The sequence below is a fragment of the Leucopleurus acutus genome (genome assembly GCF_964270905.1).
Source record: "Leucopleurus acutus genome assembly, chromosome: X".
Taxonomy (NCBI): domain Eukaryota; kingdom Metazoa; phylum Chordata; class Mammalia; order Artiodactyla; family Delphinidae; genus Leucopleurus; species Leucopleurus acutus.
In genome coordinates, this window is record NC_139148.1 from 4,591,225 (window position 1) to 4,612,637 (window position 21,413).

Consider the following 21,413-nt stretch of genomic DNA (forward strand, 5'->3'; position numbering starts at 1 on the left):
TAGCAATTTGCAATTGAATCTTCCTGTGTGTGGTTCCTTACCATGTCTCCCACACTAAATTACACATTGCCTGGGGGTCAGAGCATGCCCATCTGGTTTACCATCACTAGGAAACAAAAGAGTCACTGTTTTGTTTTGGGTGCCCCTAGTTATCCACCCCCACTAGAGGCATTGGGTACCACTAGTTATCTGCTCCCCCTACCCCCCAGAACTCTTGGGATAGGCTTTGAGCTACTCCTTCCAAAGAGCTCTGGCCAGAGAAAGGCAGGTGAGTGTTCACAGCTAACAGGAGGGAGTGGACAGCACGCGGATCTGCAGGGACTGTCACAAGACCAGAGCTGCCTATCTGAGACCTTCATCAGGACTCGGGGGACAATGCTGCCAACAGGCTCAAGGCTGACTTCCACCATCCTGGAACTCAGGAGGCAAGTTCTCACTGGATGCTGTCAGGGTGGCAGACGTGGGAATGGGGTGTATGGACAATTACACAGTCAATTACAGTTTGGAGAGAAATAATCAAGGTCCAGAAATGAAAGAAGTAGTCTCAGGGAAAGGAATGATAGATGCAAAGCCTCAGATCCTAATCCTTGAGAGGACTTTAAAAACCTGCCCTAATAATAACCAGATGCTCTTCTGAAGGGACCGTGAGCCTCGGGATAGGATGACTATCCTAGAAAACACATGCAGATGATCGCCGCCTTAGATCCGGCCTTGAACCGGCTAATGACTTTTCTCATCAACATGACTGTGCATTAGTAAGGAAATGAGCAGAGAACAAACAGCTTATCACTGGACCTGATGAGTGTTTGCCAAGAGAGAGCACTCAAGAATGACATTTCAGTGTTTTCTTTTCCGAAGGTAGCTTGAGAATACTGGCAACCCCAGTAATGAGGGAGCTGTCTCAGGCACAGGTAAGAGGTAGCATTCAAAGGGCTTCATATTTTCCCACTTAGTGGGCATCTCAAACTTGTTTAAGGAAAATATTCCTCTTGATAAAAATGGATGGTGCGGCTAAGGCTGGAGGGTGTTCTGTGGGCTGCCTTAAACAGCGTGGGTCCATGTTCAAATGCAGGGCTGCCTGGGCCCAGGCAGGACCCGTACGAGGCAGGTCTGCACGTGGAGAGTGGTGATGGGACACCAAACATCCCTGACACTTTAATTACTAAAAGTCTTCTTTCTTCCCCTGTAGTTAAAGGCAACAGTGCTGGGAATGATGAAGTCTCCCAGAGTGTGCCGTGACGATAAATTGTACCTTTAACCCTCAGCTCCACCCCTGGCCTCACAAGTTATGCGATGTAATCGTGCCTCAGGTTCCCCAGAGGTAAGACTTAGAGGGGATGCAGAAAGGACTCTCAGCCACTACAAGGAGTGGATTCAGACACAAAAGAGCAAAAGCAAAGGCGCAGAGATGTGCGTTCATAAAGTGCCTAGCAGCTCACGATCAGCACCTGACACGTCACATGACCCACTTATGCAGAAATATGGAGTCGTGCAATTTTCAAGTGATCAGCATATGTGAATGCTCTGTACTAACTGAAAGTGTTTTCCACGAGCTTTTCATGTTTCGGCGACTGTGTGTCTGCCTGCCTTCCTCCTGTAGGTACGCACTTTCCCACAGGCAGGCAAGCTGAGCTGGGTGCTTCTTGGTTCTGCCTGCACAGAAGGCACAGAGCATGCGCCCTGGGCAGAGGTAGAGGAGGGCGTCGCCTCCAGGGACCTGGTTCTGCTGGTGTTCCATCCGGGCCCTCTGCTGATCCTCTGCTTCTTAGGTCCCGTGGTTCTGGGGATTTGTGACTTATAGTGTACTCGATTCCAGGGGGTCGATCTCCCCGTGGATATCAGTGTGCCTAGCTTCCAGTCTAACGGAGAAATCTTAATCCTTCTTAGGTGCATGTACCCTGCCTCCAAGTCATTCCTGTGGCCCAGCCAGCACTGGCTTCTCGCCTGTCCTGACGACCACGCAAGCTCCCCAGGTCCTGAGCCCTCGCTTCTGGTGGTGCAGCTCCCGCCTGGGTATGACTCACTGATTACAGGGACTGCTAAGCCTTCTCCTTTTTGCTGGATTAGATGGAGAGGACCCAAAGAGGTGAGCCTGGGAATATGGGAAGAGATAATGGCCGAGGAGTTCAGGGAAACATAAAGCACAGACTCAGGGAGAGGTACAAAGTCCAAACAAGATCAAAACTAAGGAAGCCATTCCTCAGAAGACCAAAGACCAAGGACAAACCCCTAACAGCAGCTAGAGAAAAGAGACAGATCACCTTCAAGAGCAGGAACAATAGCTGGTTGTTTAGTCAAAGCTATGAAACTCAGGTAACAAGGAAATCATATCTTTAAAGGGTGAAAAAAAATTAATCTCAAACCAGAATTCAGGATCCAGTGAAGACATCCTTAAAAAGAGTGGTGAAATAGACATGTTCAGAGAAACAGTTGAGAGAGTTTGACATGAGACTCATATGTAAACATTAAATGGCATTATTCATTGACTAGAATTTCTAGAAGGATGATATGAAAGCTTATTGATAGTAGGAATCCTTTTGGTTCCTGACTTTTAAACGGAATACCGATTTTACCACCAATTAGAGCACTGACTTGGCTTACAGAGAAATAGGTATTCTTTATAATAAATATCTATCCTCATCTGATTAAGACCTTGAATATGGAATGTATGCCAATTCTTTCCTAAAGTGGATTTTGAAAACATAGCATTTTAAGTGACTCTGCACAATATATGAATACCCATTCCTCTGACGAGGTTTTCAATAAGCAAATGTATACTACGGCATGTTTCCCAAGGTCTCATGTTTATTAAAAGAGATGTAAAATGACGTCATTTGCAGCAACACGGATGAACCTAGAGATTATCATACTAAGTAAAGTAAGTCAGACAGAGAAAGACAAATACAGTATGATATCACTTATGTGTGGAATCTAAAAAAATGATATAGTACAAATGAACTTATTTACAAAACAAATATACTCACAGACACAGAAAACAAACTTATGGTTACCAAAGGGGAAAGGCAGTGGGAGGGATAAAATTAGGAGTCTGGAATTAACATATACACACTACCATATATAAAATAGATAACCAACAAGGACCTACTGTCTAGCACAGGAAGCTATACTCAATATTTTGTAACAACCTATAAGGGAAAAGAATCTGCAAAAAGTACATATATACATATAACTGAATCACTTTGCTGTACACCTGAAACTAACACAACACTGTAAATCAACTATACTTCAATTTAAAAAAAGAGAGATGAGAAACTATTACGATTCTTAAATACTTCTTTATACAGTAATTTTCATCCCCTAGAGAAACACATGGTTAACATATTGGTAAAACTTGAAAACATTTTAATGTAAAAATACTCATTTTCATATACAGTGTTGTAGAAAGCCATGTGGAACTTGGGAAGCACTGGCATTTGCAGTCAACAAAAGCAACACTGTAATACCATGCTTTAACACCAAGCGGGCGGCTTCAGAGTCTCTAAACAGCTCTGTGACAGGCACCCACCACGGTGCGGGGGCCTGTCCTGCCCCTTGTCAAACAGGCTTGATGCTAACCTGGTACTGAAAAAAGATCTGGAAGCAACTCAAATATTTTTATGACTGAAGTGCAACAAGATAAATACCCTGAGATGTGTTCCTATTCAGTTTTCTATGACTATGGAGCCTGGCATATAGTAAGGAAATAACAATCCTGAATTAGTTCAATCCGGATGACAGTTTTTCTGATGAAGATAGTTACAAGCAAGAGAAATATCCAATGACTAACGAAGGTGACAGAAAGCAAGTACTCCACTGTAGAAGATACGATCTGTTAAAGAGAATCACGAGAAACCAGAACATTTTGAGGCATCCTGAAAATCTGCTTTCAGTGTGAGCTGCTCAGACAACAAATACCCTTGGTAAACCAAATATCTCCAACCAACAAAAACTAGTGGAGAATGCCACACGGACTCTGACATAGGAGTAACTGTAGCTGCCGTTTTATAAATCTTTCACGATGTGCTAAGGATTCTCATCCCATGTGTGACCTCAATCAATGCTTTACACCAACACTGCAAAGTATTCAGTAACCTCATTTCACAGCTAAGGCATCTGAGGTGGAAAGGGACAAAATAAAGTGACACCACTAGTCAGTAGCAGAGCTTCGATCTGAACTGAAGTTGGCCTAATTTGAAACCCCTTGCTCTTTAATTCTCATTTTCCCTTTACAGAAGATGATGATGGTGATGATAATAATAAGAATAATAGAAATAATTCTAAAGACTGTTGGTGCTAGACTTAGGTCAGAAAGCCTTTCTATAAGGCCAGGGGGGTTTGAGCTTTATCCTGTGGAATAGTAGAGCGTAGGCAGTACACGATGTTAAGCAGAGGAATTAACACCAATAGGCAAAAACTCATTATTCTTTGTTATAGAACTTGTTATCGTGTGCAAATTAGTTTTTAAAATGTGGAAACAGCATTCAAAGCATGCCAAATTCAGCATCAAACCGTCGATGATATTCAAAGGTATGTGCACTGAGGTTTCTAAACACTGACTACCGTGGCAGAGCAGAAGTAATTCCTATTTCTTAGTAAGTCAATTGTCTTAAGCGTTATGTGGGTGTCTTCCAGACCTTTTCTCTTTTCTATAAATCACTGAGCTCTAACTGAAGACTTATTAGGTGGAAAAACTCTAATAAGTAGTAAGTAGTACGTTCTTAAAAGTGTTCACATGTTTCATTTAAGTGGGATGAAGAAGAGAATGACCGTGTCACCTCTCGGTGGCTGTCATCAGTACCGAAAATCCTTCTGAAGGACAGGTAACATATGAGCAAACAGGTGCAACTTAGGGCACAAAACGGCGTAACTTCTATTAATCCCTGAAGGTCCTAATGGAACACACTTTAAATGAGCTAAGAAAGTAAGACAACTACCCTTTAAGCTTTCTTGGCAGCAGTCATTCTGGTCTAACTTTTCATTATTATACCTCTATGAAATTGATGGATTATTCAGTGGAAAAACACCACTGAAATGTTGTATTGCTTCAATTGCTTCCATCAGACTCACGTAGAAAAATAAGAAAGAATATGTGGGCTTTGACCACACAACCGTATTCCTCTTTTGTACAAAAAAGTACAAAGTGTTTGTCTGCAGAGTTGGCTAAAACCACAAAAACACCACCACCACATTTAAGACCACATTCACCCTAGAGAAAAACTGACCCTGATCTACATCATTAAGAGGCATTAAACCCGTTTGTCTTATTCATGCAACATGGCTTAATGATTAGAAAACAGCAACACAAATATTTTGGAAGAATGAGATACCAAATCACGTACGTGACCATTTCACTGAGAGCCTTTCTTAGCTGTACGCAAAGACAGCATGGTTCACCTAAAATATGTAAATGCCTACTATATATAAAATAGATAACCAACAAGGACCTACTGTACAGCACAGGGAACTATACTCAATCATCTGTAATGACCTATAATGGAAAAGAATCTGAAAAGGAATATATATATATATAATCAAATCACTTTGCTGTACATCTGAAACCAATGCAACACTGTAAATCAACTACATTTCAATAAAATTTTCTTTAAATATGTACATGCCACTTTACCACGTGAGCACTGTTTGGGTTAAGAGAAAAGAAAGTCAATCATGTATGTTTTGCATTTATGTTTTACATTTGTTAGACAATAATTGTTTTAAAAAAAAGGTAAAATCATACTCCCATACAAATAAAACATGAACAAGTAAGTGTCAAAACTTTTATTCAATTAAACACACTGGTGAGGGAACAGTAAGATGTTACAACTGATTCCAAGGAGAATTCAAAGAACAGGCACGTATACAGCACTCAAGAATGTTGAAATGAATTTGCTGAAATGATGTAAAATTGGTCAACAGCCAGAGACAACAATGCACAGATAATCATTCCCCCTGACAATCACATACATCACTATCACCTTTCTAAGACTCACAGAATTGAAAATTAGCTCAAGGACAATCAATAACAGAGACCAGGGTGGGACAGAGGTGGGGTGTCCACCAGTGGAAACACCCTGTGATTGTATTGTTCCCATTTTCAATGCCTCTCACTATATTCCCATCACAAAAGGCTGAGTAAATCTACTAAAAGCAGTTAATCACCAAAGTGTAATGTCCAATAAATTGTTCCAAAAATGGGCTACGGCTCTCGGTGGTACCAAGGATGCACTCTGAAATCCAATTCTATCTGCATCAAAGAATGTATTAAAAAAATAAATGGTCTTAAAGGAAATGATTTCTCTGAGGCAGAAAACATTCTGAAACGTGGATATGCACCTCGATATAAGATGTAGGCTACCATTATATTCACACTGAAAGGAAACAACGGAAGATACCGTTCACAGTCAGTCTCTCAGTAGAGGTCCACAGAGATTTAAGGGCACATAAGGAATGTCAACATTTGCTGATAAAGAGAATGATTTATGAAAACCTCATCCTTCATGCGGATTTCCCACTCAGATTACAAACCAAACAGAATTACCATTACCACCTCACTTTTATTAGTTGCTAGCGCATGTTAAGATGAAACACTGAGGAGATGACACAGTACACAATGTATATAACTAAAATAAATATGTACATACACATATACACATAAAAGCATATACTTATATGTATACATATTTTACATTTTCCAGCCAGGGTTGAGAACAACGAAGAAGAAAAAGAAATGAACCCAAATTATTCAAATACGAAACATGACTATTCAAGCGACAATTTCCATCTGTGTTCTGGGCTGTCTCTCTTTTGCTTTCTGTCACGTTACAGTTCATTGACCCTTTAGAGAGTGTGGGCCAGACCCTCGTGGGATGAGAAGGCTTCACAGGCTGAAGGACTGTTCACGTGGAGGTCTGGGAGCTGGGCTTTCCTCTGCCCTTCTCCTGGGCAGCGTGGGCCACACGTGTGGGCGCAGGAGCCTCTCACTCATAGGGCGGCAGACCGAACAGCTCGGGCTGGAAGTCCTGCAGGGAATCCAGCACGAGGGTGGCCTTTGTGGTCAGGTCTCGGTTTAAGTTTCCGTCGGGAACCATGACCACCTGCATCCCAGCTGCGAGGGCGGCCTCCACCCCATTGGGAGCATCTTCAAAGACCAGGCACTGTGGGGTGAGGAAGAAAGAGAGGGTTGAGACGGCCTTCTCTGTAACCACACGTCTAGACTGGGCTTTCATTGCCCGCACCACCGTCAGCTGAGTCAGCTCGGTGTTCTGCGTGACACAGAAACGGAGTGGAGGCTGTCCGGTTAATGGTTTGTGGGGAGAAGAGGGCGCTGGCCCTTCTGCAGCCCGAGTGCGTCCCACCGCGTCACTTTACGGGGAAGAAGTCCACCTTGGCCCCAAAGTGCTACCGAAATGTGGCACAGCTGAGTGGAAAGACTGGATTCTCGGTTTACAAATTTATTTTAATTGAATCATAAGAATCTGTTCAATTGATAATTGACCATGCTGAGCATGAGAGGAAGTTGTGAAAAGTAAGAAAAAATACGCTTTTTAGGTGTAAAGTGACTTCAGAGCTGGCAACGTTTCAAGTACTGCAGTTTGGAAATTAAACCGTTAGGATGTTTTAGTGAAAAACTCAGCCCCTGGGGGTACCCGTCACGCACCAAAAATCTCCCGAACACAAAGATTGAGTACCAGGTGCGGTACCTGTTTCAGCTTATTCAGACACCACCACTAAACGGGAGAGTCTGTGCCCCCGTTCGCGTCAGGAAGCTCCTCAACGTGCCATCCTGTGACCATCGCTACTGCGAGTTTCACATCAGGACTCGCTCCAAATGCGAGGCAGAAGTCTACCCAGCGGTGAACGGGTGTGTCACCTTTGTATCCCCTTCCCTCCGAGGAGAGCACCCACTGAGAAAGTTTCCCTTGGCTCCTGGAATCCCACACTGAATATGAAAGCAGCTTTAGTCTTTTCCATTAAGATTCTGTAGGGGCCGGACATGTATAAAGAGGGCTCCTCCCGGAATCTCTGAGATGCTCTCCTGTGCCCCTTCTTCTCCACAAGTGCCCGAGGACGCCCAGGGGTGGCCCAGGTTGGACTCTGACAGTCTCCCCCTCACGTCCTCCCAGTCCCCGCCCCCCCTGCCACTGATCACAACGACTGCCCCCAACCCCACCTCATAGGTCGCTGCGGTCCCAGCCACATGTGCTGGTGACCTGGAAATGGCTCCTGGGCACCAGCTGCCAGGTGCAGCCTGACACTAGAAGGTCTGCATCCTCTGATGTCTTTAAGTCAGTGGAAAACGCACAACACACACAGACACATACACATGCTCTCACACTCTTACTGCTGGTCTGCTCTGGAACAGGTTCACTGACTTCTTTTCTTTCCCTCCCTCCTTCCCTTTCTCCTGGAGGCTGAGCCGTTGATGAGCTGACTCCCCCCAGGGCAGAGGTGAGGACCGAGCGAATTACTACTCGTCACGACAACAAGCCAGCACTAGGCACCGCAGAGAGCGGGCCGATGCCCGGGACACAGCACTGAACTGGACGGTCCTGGGCACACGGAACACCCAGTCCCACTGCCTTCCTGTCAGGCTTCCTGTGGCCCCCTGTCTTGTTTCAAGCTCTCTGCCTCTACCGAGAGAAGACGGTTTCCCTCTCAGGGGGGAGTGACTCCGCTTAGGCCGCCGAGGTGCCGTTTCTGTTATCTCATTCAGAGAGTTCCTGCTGGTGACGTTTCCGTCCCTGACTTTTCAAAGTTGTGGCCTGACCGTATTCTAAGCGTCCCTGTTGTTTTACCCGGGACCATGGACAGGCACTCAAATGCCGCCTGCTGACATGTTGTTCTTTGAATACGTGAGACTTTTAGGCTTTGTGCAGGCCGCCTGTGAGCTTTCAGCGGGGCGGAGGAAGAGATTTTGTTGATTCCTTGGCGTAACGGTGCTTGGCTCCAGTCGTGAAAACAGCTTTCTGTATTTGTGGGAGGCTCCTTCCAAGGAGCATGTGGGCAGGTGTGAGGAAAAGGTGGTGGCTCAGAAACCGTGGCACTGAGCAGAACAGGGGCCCAAGACACCTGTCCTCATCTGAGAACAGTGGTCAGCCCATTCACACCTGACAGCTCACCCACATGCCCTTTAAGCTCCAGGAAATACAGATGAATGTCCACATGCTCTGTCCACATGCCGTTTAAGCTCCAGGAAATAAAAGGAGGAATGGTGGCATGATCGGGAAAAGCTCCGTAGGTACTTATGGCTAATACAGGCGGCGTAACTGACATACCCTGTTTCTGAAGGTTTCACTCTCTCTGCAGGCGTGCACCGTTTATTGGTTTCTGTTTCCAATTTACCCTTTGTCCCCACCTAATTCTGGAATGAATCACCCCAACGCAGCACGGAGATGTGAAACGCGATGTTTAGGACGCATGCGGCAGAGTGAAGGGTGGAAGGCATCAGGGAGGCCAGCCTGAAGGACGACAGGGAGGAGGGATGTGTGAGGCTTGTGCAGCAGGAGGGCCGTTGGAAGTGTGTCCAGGCAGATAAGTAAGGCTGGGCGCTCGAAAGGACTCAGGGCAAAGCCCGGCAGACAGGACGGGGAGTTTGCACACAGCCTCTTGATGCCGACTGTTCTGAAAGGTCAAAAGCAATTGTAGTCTGTTGTAAATACGGTCGGAAGAATAGCAGAAACCCTGATTGTATACATTGTGTCAGGAGCTCCTAAAGTTCCTTTCCTTTGCCTCCTCTCCTGCGGCCAACAAACGCCTTCCACGAGCGCCAGTTGGACCCTTCCCGTGGGTCAACAAGAATCCGAGAAGTGCGGAGAAGTTAAAAGAGAAGTTGACGTTTTTAAAAGCAGACTGTAATAGGGAAGAACAAATACGACTCCATATTGGATCTGCTTCTTTAACTTTAGCCTTTGTACGCTATTGCTTTAGCTTCCAGTTAAGAATGTTGCCTGTAGCCTGAAATACACAGGAGAGCCCATTCTCAAGGCTCTGACCTTTAAAGGTGTAACACCTTCCCATTCAGGTAGAGATAAAAAGTTGCAGAACAAAGAATACCATTTGTCTTATTGGAGGTTTACATGAACACCGCGACCGGACCTATGTGGACAGTTGCAAGAACAAAGGATTCTGGCACCAAGAAGTCTGCAGCGACTATCCACGCTGCTTCTTCAACTTGCCTCTCAAAATGCTTTGCTGAAACCCTTGGGGGAGTCTGAAGTTTTGGGGGGCATGAGCCACCGTCTGCTTGCCAGGCACTGCGGTAAACCTTTCTCTGCTCCAGACTCCAGAGTCTGAGTGCTGTTGGGCCTCAGTGTGCGTCATCGGGCGCACACGCCTGCGTTTGGTATTGGAATCGGCCAGTGCATTGGAGGGTGTATGATACAGGAAACTGGACCCCTCGGTCCCTCTGCCCCGGCCCTGCCCTCCTCACACAAGCTGAACAGAGCAGCCAAATGCAGGGCAGGAACCACACACACGACGCGGATCCTGCGGAGGACAGCACCAGCGATGGGTCCAGGTGGCCGACCCCAGCCCTGGCAGCGCACGGACAGCACCGGGTATCGTAGGGCTTCCCCTCCTTCTTACAAGGAGCAGAAATACAAAGCAGAACAACTAGATTTTGGAGCACCTGTGAAAATGCCTCAAAAGGTTTTTATGTGCTCCTTATGCTGTGCCCTGATTCCTAAGACCTAATGGTCTTCTAAGGACCACTGGTAGGGAAAGTTACCCAGAGCCTAGAATCGTGGGCACTGTATGAATAGTCACCGCACGGCTTGTCTCTCTCCTGAAACCAAAGAATAAACCTTTGAAAGTTACCTGCAAAGACTATGCCTGTTCATAACAGGACTTAACAGTCATAAAACCACTGAAAGACATAAGCTAAAGCAATACAGCTCACACCTTACACAAACAAAAAGGAGGAAGTATGTTTTCCCGGCAAGTACCAAAATATGTCCGGGCAGTTTCTAAAGGCCACATGTGGCTAACAGACGCTGGCCTTTGTCTCTCTTCTTCCTTTTCAACACTTCACTGTTCCCTCAGTGACCAGACCAGCCCTTCCCACCCAGAACTGACTGGTTGCACCTAACCTTAACTCGCTCACACCTACTTGTAAAGTGTGACTGGAGATGTGTACTTTGGTGTCTGCCGAAGAAATGTCCCTGTAAGAAAGGCTCTGCAGGGGCTGCAGCAGGTGCAGAGGCCAGAGGAGTAGAACGCCTGCCCTCCCTCGCCCACCTGCACCTCGGCCCTCGGCCCAAGATTCTGTGGACGGGTGTGGATGCAAGGGTTTCACCAGTGCAGTGAGTTCTGGAGCACAGCACACATAGCAGGTACCCCAGGACACACTTCCAGTACTTCAAGGAAGCTGCCGGTCAGGAGTCCTCTTCTCACAGCTTGTGCTTGGCTGTAAGCAGGCAGGGCTGCGGGGAAGGCGCCCTCTCACGGTGCCAGGCCGGGAGTGGGTACATGAAGACCGCCTGCTGAATTCGCGGAGGTGGCGGAAGCGCCCTGGCCGGGATGCAAAGCAACACAGGGGCCGCAGAGTGTCACCCTCGAGGGCAGCGGCCAGCCCAGCCCTCTCCTGTCACTGTCATGGCTGAGGGATCTGAGCCTGGGAAGCTCAGAGGTGAGCTGAAGGTCACACCAGCAGGCAGGTGACAGAATTTGGGAACTGTGCCCGGGTCTCCAGAATCCCATGTTCTTTTTCACTTTACCAAGCTGAAAGCTAAAATATATCTGAATTCCATCTCCAGGAGAGCAGATGAGCTTAATTAAACTGTAGCTTGAGGGGTTTAATTTAGAAAGAATGACATTTCCAACCACCAGGTAGGTGAAGGGAAGTATTTCAGGGGCTTATAGCTCACGGAGGTGCCGAACCCACTTCTCTGAAGGTGCTCAGACTCAGGAGCGCCCTGTAAGGCGGCCCACGTCCGCGACCGTCGCCCACGCTGCTCGTCTGAACCACGGGCTGGGGGCGGGGTAGCTAGGAGGGACTTTCAACAGGAGCATCAGGGAACTAAGATGGCTCATGTGGTAACTATGGAATTGCACAGAACTGAACCTTTGTCTGACGGTGGCGGAGAGAACGCAGGGAGGTGGATGGGATTAGGGAGATCCTTCAAAGGCAACAGGGAGTTTGATGGACAATGCCCTGGACGTTGACGCAAAGGAGAGTCCGACCTTTCTGATGCAGAGGGCACTGGGACTGCCATTTTGGTGGAGGGAAAGAGAGCTTGCTTTGTGACAGCCTGGGTTTGAGTCCACTGTGGGAGGGTCTGGCAGAGAGATGAGGGGCCTGCCTATGTCGTGGGTGAGCGGAGTGGGGCTGGGTGTGAGAGGAGGGGGACGGGGTGTGAGAGGAGGGGGGCTGGGTGTGAGCAGAGGGGGGCTGGGTGGGAGCGCACGGGGTGGGGCTGGGTGTGGAGTTGCAACCAGGAGGAGGGAAAAGGGGAGACAAGGAGGGGCCCGAGACAGCCTCGCATTTCTCTGAGATGAGCAGATGGCCCAGGAGGGATGGAGCTTCAGCGACAGTGGGGGGCAGAAGGGGAACCAGGTGAAGCAGCAGTGGGGCAGGTGAGCTGCAGCCCCAGAAGCAATGTTGGACCCGTCTGCTAGGTGTGTCATCAGATGGCCTGGGGCCCCCTCCCCTTACTTCCAAGGGATGGTTTATACACTGGGTTCCCACACGTTCGGAGTTATGGCCCTCACCGTGCTTTTCCTCATCAGCTCAGGCCAACAGGGACTCATCTTCAATCCCATGCACCTATTCCCTTCAGGTCCAGACCCACCTGAGATGACACTTGATAACTAATTTTACATTTCAAACAAGTACAAGTGTACATTTTAAGTGGTACACTTTTCTGGAACTAGTGAACTTGTTCCATGTGATTACATCGTCTCTAGGGAAGGAAGCTTTTCCTTTTGCTCAGTAACACACAAACTTTGACATGAAGTCACTCTGGTTCACTCTGAAGCCTCTCAGGGCCTGGCATTACGTGTATGCAAATTTAAGTACCCCTAAAGCAGCATCCATGATTTTTCGTTATATATAAAGCCTTGGATAATCCAAATCTAAGCACTAAAACAGTTTTCAACTAAACCACTACTTTTAAGTTGAAACTTCCATTATATCACTTTTGGCAGTAGATTTGATTCTATACATTAATTTTATAGTATCAAGTTCAATTTTCACACTATGAGGCATGAAAACTTCGAGGAGGTCTTAAAAGTTTTTTGATTAACTTTTTATTAACAGTGCTCATATCTAAGGTTTAAGTTTTACTGGTCTCCTTGTTCTTTGTCAGTGAATTACCCATAAACAAGTACCACAATATTGTGATATCAAATATGTATACACTTCATTACATGTTTACTTAAGTACTGTTGTAAAAATGACTGAAGTTTGCATGTGTTTTGCTGTTAATTACTACTTTTGTTCATATTCTTCATATTTTTATCTATCCATCCATCCACCCATCCACCCATTCATCCATCTATCCACCATCCATCCATCCATCCACCCACCATCCATCCCTCCAAGCATCCACCCATCCATCCATCCCTATCTACCTACCTACCTACACACCCACCCACTCATCCACCTATCTATAGGTAAAGCAGATTTGAACTGTGCTGTGGTCTTCTACATAAGTGTCTGATGCTGAGGTCAGTATCCCCTGCACACTGCAGAGCTGCTGTCTTACTGAATTAATTTTAGTCTGAAAATAAAAGAATAAAGCCCGTACTGAGATAAACATGCATTAAAAAATCCTCTAGAGTTACAGGCTAGATACATGAATGAATCACACCACTAAATGGATTCCTTTTCCTTTTGAGGAAAGCCTTTGAAAAACTTGGCGGGCATGGGCGGGAAGCTTCCTAAGGAATTCTCTGTCATTTTATTCATGAAAGCTACATCGTGAGGCCCTCTCGTTGTCCATCTTAAAGTATGTGCGTGTAAATTAAGTGCTGAGCAAAGGACTTCAAGATAGCTCAAAAACCTTTTTCTCATTTTCTCTTTTAATAATACAGATTCTGTGTTCACCACTTTGTCAGGAACCACTGAAAAGCCCAGCAAGGCTCTCAAAGGCTCTGAGTATTTTAAAGATTCATAAAACAAGCGTTATTTGTTTCTAAATGGTCACCAGAATACTTTCTTTCATCTTCCTACCTCTTCTACATATTCAAGTAAATGGGCAAAATCAGTGTTTTCCTCGGCCTTCTGCACGATACTCGTGAAACACAGGTTTGACTCAAGGTCCCTATTAGTTTCACGTGTTGAGAGCTAAACTATGACACCAGCCTTGAAGATTATCCCCCTGCATGGCTACCATGTCGAAATACATACTACGGGCCGCATTGTTTTCCGCAAGATTCAAACGTTAAACCCTAACACCCGAGGTATTTGGATACAGGGTCCCTAGAATAGTTTTCAGGTGAAATGAGTCCCAAGGGCGCCCTCATCAGAGAGGGTTAGGGTCCTTCCAAGAGGAAGGGGAAGCTGCTCTGTCTGGCCCTCCCCTTGCGCTCACCTGAGGCAGAACCTGCCAGAACCCTCCTGTTGGACGTCTGGCCCCCAGAACCGCGAGGATACGCGTGCTGCTGTTTCAACCCCCCAGCCTGTGATAGTGCGCTCTGGCCGCCCAAGCACACTACTACAATACGTCTAACAGTGAGCTGTGTGTAATCTCCAGGGAGCACTCTCTCGGAGGAAGAACCACTCGGAGGTTTCTTAGATCACAACTGCTTGCAGTTTGGGGAAAGGAAATAAATGTTTCCTGGATGACCTAATTCCACAAATGCCTAGGAGAGAAGAAGCACAGCACGTGTTGCCTGCCTTCGGGCATCGCTGCTGAAGAGGCTTAAGCCATAAACAGAATTACCACAGGACAGAAGGCGCCTCTGAAGACCTGCCTAAGTGATTTTTCCACTCCGCCTGCAAACGTCGCGTACAGGAGAGGCTGACAGTTACTTTGGGAAGCGATACACACGCAGGGAAAGCCTATGTAATTACTGGACCTGGAGGGGGTTAAACTCTTCGTTCCCAAGCGAGGGGACGGACAGGCCGCTGTTCTGGGAGTTGACATGTCACTGCTGCCGATGCAGGAGGCCTCTCTTCAGTCCTCTGCATGCGAACAGCTGTTACTTGTGGCCCAGCCACCTGTTTACAGATGATGACAGGCCTATGAAGGCAAGGCCCTCCAGGATATACTCTCTGGTACTTACTCTGCTTACTCGTCTGAATCCTGAGAACCCACTGAGTGCCCACCAACCAGATGAAAGCTTCCTTTTACACACAACTGTAGCTAATTCAGCACTTCTGGAAGTGAAGATGTGCTTAATTCCAGGGGAGGCTTCTGATCTTTTTCTTCATCTCTCAATAGTCGTATTAATGTTCATTTCTAAACATCCATCAACAGAGGAATGCATAAAAAAGATGTGGTACATATATACAATGAATATTACTCGGCCATAAAAAAAGAACGAGATTGGGTCATTTGCAGAGTTGTGGATGGACCTAGAGACTGTCATACACAGTGAAGTAAGTCAGAAAGAGAAAAACAAATATCGTATATTAATGCATATATATGGAATCTGGAAAAATGGTACAGATGATCTTATTTGCAAAGCAGAAATAGAGACACAGACTGTAGGGAACAAATGTATTGGATACCAAGGGGGAGAGGGGTGGGGAGGAATTGGGAGATTGGGATTGACATATACACACCACTGATACTATGCATAAAATAGACAACTAATGAGAACCTACTGTAGAGCACAGGGAACTCTACTCAGTGCTCTGTGGTGACCTAAATGGGAAGGACATCCCAAAAAGAGGGGATATACGTATACGTATAGCTGAGTCACTTTGCCGTACAGCAGAAACCAACACAACATTGTAAAGCAACTACACTGCAATGAAAATAAAATAAATAAAATAAAGATAAACTGTCTACTAGGACGTCATTAGGTACGAGGTTTCCAGAATGTTCTTTGATGCAGCAGTCCAGAGAGATCTACTGCAAAAAGGAGATTCTTCACATTGAATGAGGGACTGGAGATTCGTGACATACAAAAATCAGCATAAAAAAAGTTTCCGGAAGGACTGCCCTGGATAAACCCATTGTTTCAAGTTTGATGGAGAAGTTTCGCAAATGTGGAAATGTGCTTTCAGAGAAAACCAATGAACGTCCCCCATAATTAGTGCTCTGAGGAATACATCTGGGAAAAGCTTCAAGAAGATACACCTGACCATGGCAAAATTCACATTAGTGCAAATAAAGTCCTTGGCCTTGTTTTCTTGGAATGGTCTGAATCCTCCCTGTACATAATAACTTTAACTTAAAACGCTTATAATGAATAAAATCAGATGATGCAAATGCTCACTTTAAACGTCAACCAGCTCTGGCACTTGGGTTACGCTTTTATTTCACTAGGAACGGAAGTGCGTGAAGACGTAAGGAGCTCTGGGCAAAGGCTGCGCAAGAGGTCGCGTGGTCAGGTCACCCCGGAGGGGCAGGGGACACTGTGGAGACGCATGAGGTCCCTGAAGGTGGGCGCAGAGCAGTCAGGAAGGCATCCTGGGTCCACGTGGGCCAAGAAACGTTCTCAAGAAGTATAAACAGCAAGCCCTGAGTTTGCAAGTCTCTTCTTGGGGTTTACCAATGCGGGGCTGGGGCATCTACCAGTCAAGGGTCCAAGCTGACCCGAGCCCTCTGCATCGTGCGGATCCCTGTGTGGCCACAGACCACACCCTGGTTTTCTGCTTCTTGGACACTGGCCAGTGGACACTCAGCACGGTGGGGTGAGAGCCGCAAAAACTACCCAGGACCGGGGCGCTTTGTGGTCCTCCAGGGACCCCAACACGTGCCCCAGGGACCATGTGTCGTAGGCGCTTTTAGCTGCTGGTAAAAGAAACAGCGCAAGTACTATTTACCTTCAAAACAGACTATAGCAACAACAGCAGTGTTTGCAGGCAGAACAGTCAAGTAAAGGACCAATAAATATAGCATTGTATTAGCTTTCTTTCTATACCTTGAGAATATATTAGTGGGGTGAGAATGTTTCATATCCCATGCATTTACCTTCTTATAGACTTCAATCATTTCAGCCTCTGACTCAATTTTAGTGTCTAATAGAACAGGGGCAGTGAAGAGCTCCGACTCACAGGCACTGATACGTCATCCCAACTGGGTGAGTCCTGGTCCAGGCTGGAGCCAGGCCTGCCTGCGAGTGTGGCCGCCAGCCTCCTGGTGACCAAGAGCACCTCAGGACCTGCAGACAGGGGGCAGTGGGTCAGCAGCCAGGTGCTGTGCGGAGACTCTGGAAGAATCAGGAATGTGAACCCCTACGGAATATGATGTAGAAGCAGCAAAGAACAACGTAGAGGGAGAAAGTCAGCAGCAGAGGGCCTGGGAGAAGCTTTATTCCTGCAGCAAATGTCATTTCTAACATTTCTAATATTCTTATCTCCGTCTTATAAGTGGGAAAACTGGAACTGAGAGTAGGCACTGCGGTGGGCAGACTGGTCCCCAAAGATGCCCACCCCTGAAGCCCCAGAACCTATGAATGGGGTCCCTTACACGGTAAAGGGGACTTTGCAGAAGGGCTTCAGGCTATGGAGCTGGAGACAGGGAGGGTGTCCTGGCCGAAAGGTTGGGGGCTCCTCTAGCCAGGTGTGCCCCTAAAAGCAGAGTGCCTTCTCTGGCTGGAGGGGGAGAGATGCTGCAGAAGGAGTGATGTCAAGCATGAGCAGAGTCAGATGCACCAGTGCTGGCTCTGTGATGTAAGACCCACTGTCAGGACCAGAGCAAAACCTCGAGGGGTTGAGGGCGGAGCCCAGGACACCCAGCTAGGAGACGGGGACTCCAGTCCTACCTATAAGGAGCTGGGTTCCACCAGCCACCTGATGAGCCTGGGCATGGTCCTTCCCTAGCGCCTCCTGGGAGGAGCCCAGCCAGCCAACATCTTGGTTTCACGCCTGTGAGACTTGGAGCGGAGGACCCAGCTATGCCAGGCCCGGAATTCCAACCTATGGAACAGTGACATAAAAATCTGCGTTGTTCTAAGTCCCCAAGCTTGTGGTCATTTGTTAGGGCAGAGGTGGAAAGGAACATGGGCAACTGGTCCAATGTTAAGCACCAAAATTCACATTTAAAATTCACAAAATTCACCTGGCTAACTGTGGAGAGAATAATACAGTATACAACTAGCACACCCTCTGATTGTGCTAAGAGGCCTTCAGCTAATAAAACAAACCATGCTCTAATTTGCTGATGGTCCACAGAAAGGACCCTGGCAAGAAACTCCCAACCCAGTGGCCAGTCTTCTTTACTTGTGCAGAATTCACATCCCAGTTCCTTCTGCATTCACCTGGGGACCGATGCTGCTGTGTTTTAGAAAACAGGGAGGGATTCCATCTTCATCCAGTTTACGCCCAAGACTCTTAGAATTAGGAAAGCTTTGAAGAACTGGTCCAAGATCCCCAGCATCCCTCAAAGAGATTTGGATCCTCTTGCCAGCATTTAGGACAAGCTGTTGCCAAGTCTGGACTTAAACAAGGGGGAACCAGTCATCCCCACTGGCCTGGGATTAGGTGGGTCCCTGGAACACGGAGATTCAGAGCTAGCACTGCACAGGATCTGGCCGATGGCGAGGACTCAGTCACCCTAGTTTAAACAAACAAAGTGCCGGGGATGTAGCCACTGGGGACGCCCTCTAAAAAAACGGAAGATCACCCTTGAATCTGTCAGATGCCGTCCGTGGAAATTACTGGGGACTATTAACTCAGTATTTGTTTAAGCTAGCATACGAGTAATCCAGTGTTTCTGAGGTATCTTGTTCATTGTCACTGCCTAAGAAGCCTTTGCAGACAGACTTTTTTTTACCCCAATACAGCAACCCCCCTTCCCCACTGATGACAGACTAGTAACACAGAAGGGGAAGCTACGACGGAGCCCTGGGGTCACCAGCGAGGGAGGAAGCGGCCGGGCAAAGGGGCGCTGTCAGGAGCCAGGCAGAGCGACACAGAATCAGAGCTAACGACACGAGCACACACGCGGTTTACAGCTTTACAAAGGCAAAGCTGGGAACGCAGGAAGACGTTCTTCTTAGCCCTGGCAGTTGAGTCACTGCTCCCCGACCCTAGCAGAACTCTGTGTGTCTATGAAGGTTACCTGTGGGCACTATTTAATTTTTCACAAATCCAAGATACAACTCATCCTTCTCAGTGTCTGGAGCCCTGTCAAATTTTCATTCTGTGATGGTGGCTTAAAATAGATGGGTTATATGTACATGCTATTACGAGGGCCTAATGAGAACCATCATTCTTTCGGACTGCCGATATGTGAAGACTGCACAACCACACGTACAAACACACAAAGAACAGAGAAAACATGTGGTGCAACACAGGGCTCACAGCTCCTGGTGCGGTCTGGGGTGGGGGGCGGGGGGGTCCCTGGGGCTGGCATGGGACCAGCTGGCTCAGGTGTGAGCCAGACCAAGGGCTCCTGGAAAGCAGGACTCCCTGAGGCCCCGTGGGAGATGAAAATCCTTGGGGTGAAGGCAGGACTTGAGGTCATTCAGAAATGCAGAGGCCGGGCAGCTCGGCAAGCAGAGGCCTTACCGCTGGCCAACCAGAGGCTGAATATTCACAGGAAGAAGCAAGAAAGTGACGATGGGGAGTTGGGGAAAAAACAGGGACCGCTCAGTGGTGAAGGGGGCCCAGAACATGCCACGGGAGCCCAAGGATTATTCTGAGCTGAAGACATGGGAGAATCAACAGCTGCAGGGCAAGGCTTTTTCTAAATTCTCCTTATCTTCCTAAAAGCAAAGCCTCCCTAAAGAATGCAACTGCCATAAATCCCCTCCCCAGGAGCTTTACAACCCGGGAAGGTTGACTTTTATGGCTGAAGAGAAGTCTGCACAGGTCAGAGCCTGGATAAGAAACTGTGTAAACAGACATCGTCATACAACTACCACGTCTCACATCTGTTCTCCTAAGAGCCCATTCATGTTTCCTAAAAGTCGTCTCTTCTACCAGAAGCGCCCCTCTGTCTCTCCCCAACCCCTATTAAGATGGTATATAAGCCCCAGGTGCTCACTGCCTCCTTGAATCATATTTTTCTGGGAACTGCCTCATGCTTACACAAATAGAAATCTGTATTTTCTCTTGTTAATGTCTTCTGTCCGTTTAATTTACAGGCCCCCAACCACCAAACCTAAGAGGGTACAGAAAACGTTTTTTCCCCCCTCGACAATGGAATTTGGGAAAGCAAGCAACCTAGTCCACAGAAAGTCAGTAGGGATACCAAGCAAAGGCAGGCTGGATGAAAGAAAAGATGTGTAATGGGAGGAGTTATGAAAGGAATAGTTGAGATCTTTTTTTTTTTTTTTAATGAAATAAGGGAGGGCCTGGTACATCAGGTTGCAAGAGACGTGAAATAATACCAAGACCAGTGACCAGAGGCCTCCGTATTTTCCTCAGTGGTTCTGGGTGACAGGAGAAGACGGGCATGAGGCCTGGGCAGCAATGGCCAGGGATGTGCAGTCTCCCTGAGGCCCCGAAGGTGGCTGACTACGGCCCAGTGACTCTCCACACCGCCAGGAGAGACTCGAGCACCACTATGCCCCTAATGGGGTGTTCAGAAGTGAGACACTGACTAAAGAGTATGCAATCCCCCAAAGACAGAAGCGCAGCTCATCTCACCTGGCTGCCAAGTTTTAACTTTCTTTTCTTTTTTTTTTTTAATTTTATGTATTTATTTATTTATTTGTTTATTTGGCTGCTTTGGGTCTTCGTTGCTGCGTGCGGGCTTTCTCTAGTTGTGGCGTGTGGCCTTTTCAGTGCAGTGGCTTCTCTTGTTGTGGAGCACAGGCTCTAGGCGCGCGGGCTTCAGTAGCTGTGGCTCAGGGGCTCAGCAGTTGTGGCTCACGGGCTCTAGCGCGCAGGCTCAGTAGTTGTGGCGCACGGGCTTAGCTGCTCCGCGGCATGTGGGATCTTCCCGGACCAGGGCTCAAACCTGCGTCCCCTGCACTGGCAGGCGGATTCTTAGCCACTGCGCCACCAGGGAAGTCCTGTTAACTTTCAATCTGCCAGAAGCAACGCACCCACTTGATTCCCATTATTCTGGGAGGTTTAGTAGCTCTTCCAGCAGCAACACCTGACAGCCTACACCTGTCTGCAGACTTTGGCCATACAGACAATACACAATAAAAAGAGATACAGAGAATGATTTTTAAATTAACGTGTTTCTTTGTCAAGAGATTATGTAAAATATATTAATTGCCATTTCACATATTGAAAAGTCAACTCAGGTGATGACTTCTGTAATTGAAGAAATGGTCTGAGTGTTATATGATGAAGACATTGTACAGTTAATCAGAACTCAAGTTAAAATACATTTGCCATTTTT

The 21,413-nt window shown here is 47.1% G+C and overlaps 1 protein-coding gene across 1 annotated transcript in view; it reads right to left on the bottom strand.

Moving 5' to 3' along the window:
• Positions 1–5,769: 5,769 nt before the first annotated feature.
• LOC309978696 (pseudouridine-5'-phosphatase-like) overlaps positions 5,770–21,413 on the bottom strand; it is a 68,294-nt gene continuing 52,650 nt past the window's right edge. Inside the window, exon 4 of the mRNA XM_082865230.1 lies at positions 5,770–7,154. Coding sequence (XP_082721356.1) covers positions 6,978–7,154 — 177 coding nt within the window. The 3' untranslated portion in view covers positions 5,770–6,977. The remainder of the gene's footprint in view (positions 7,155–21,413) is intronic.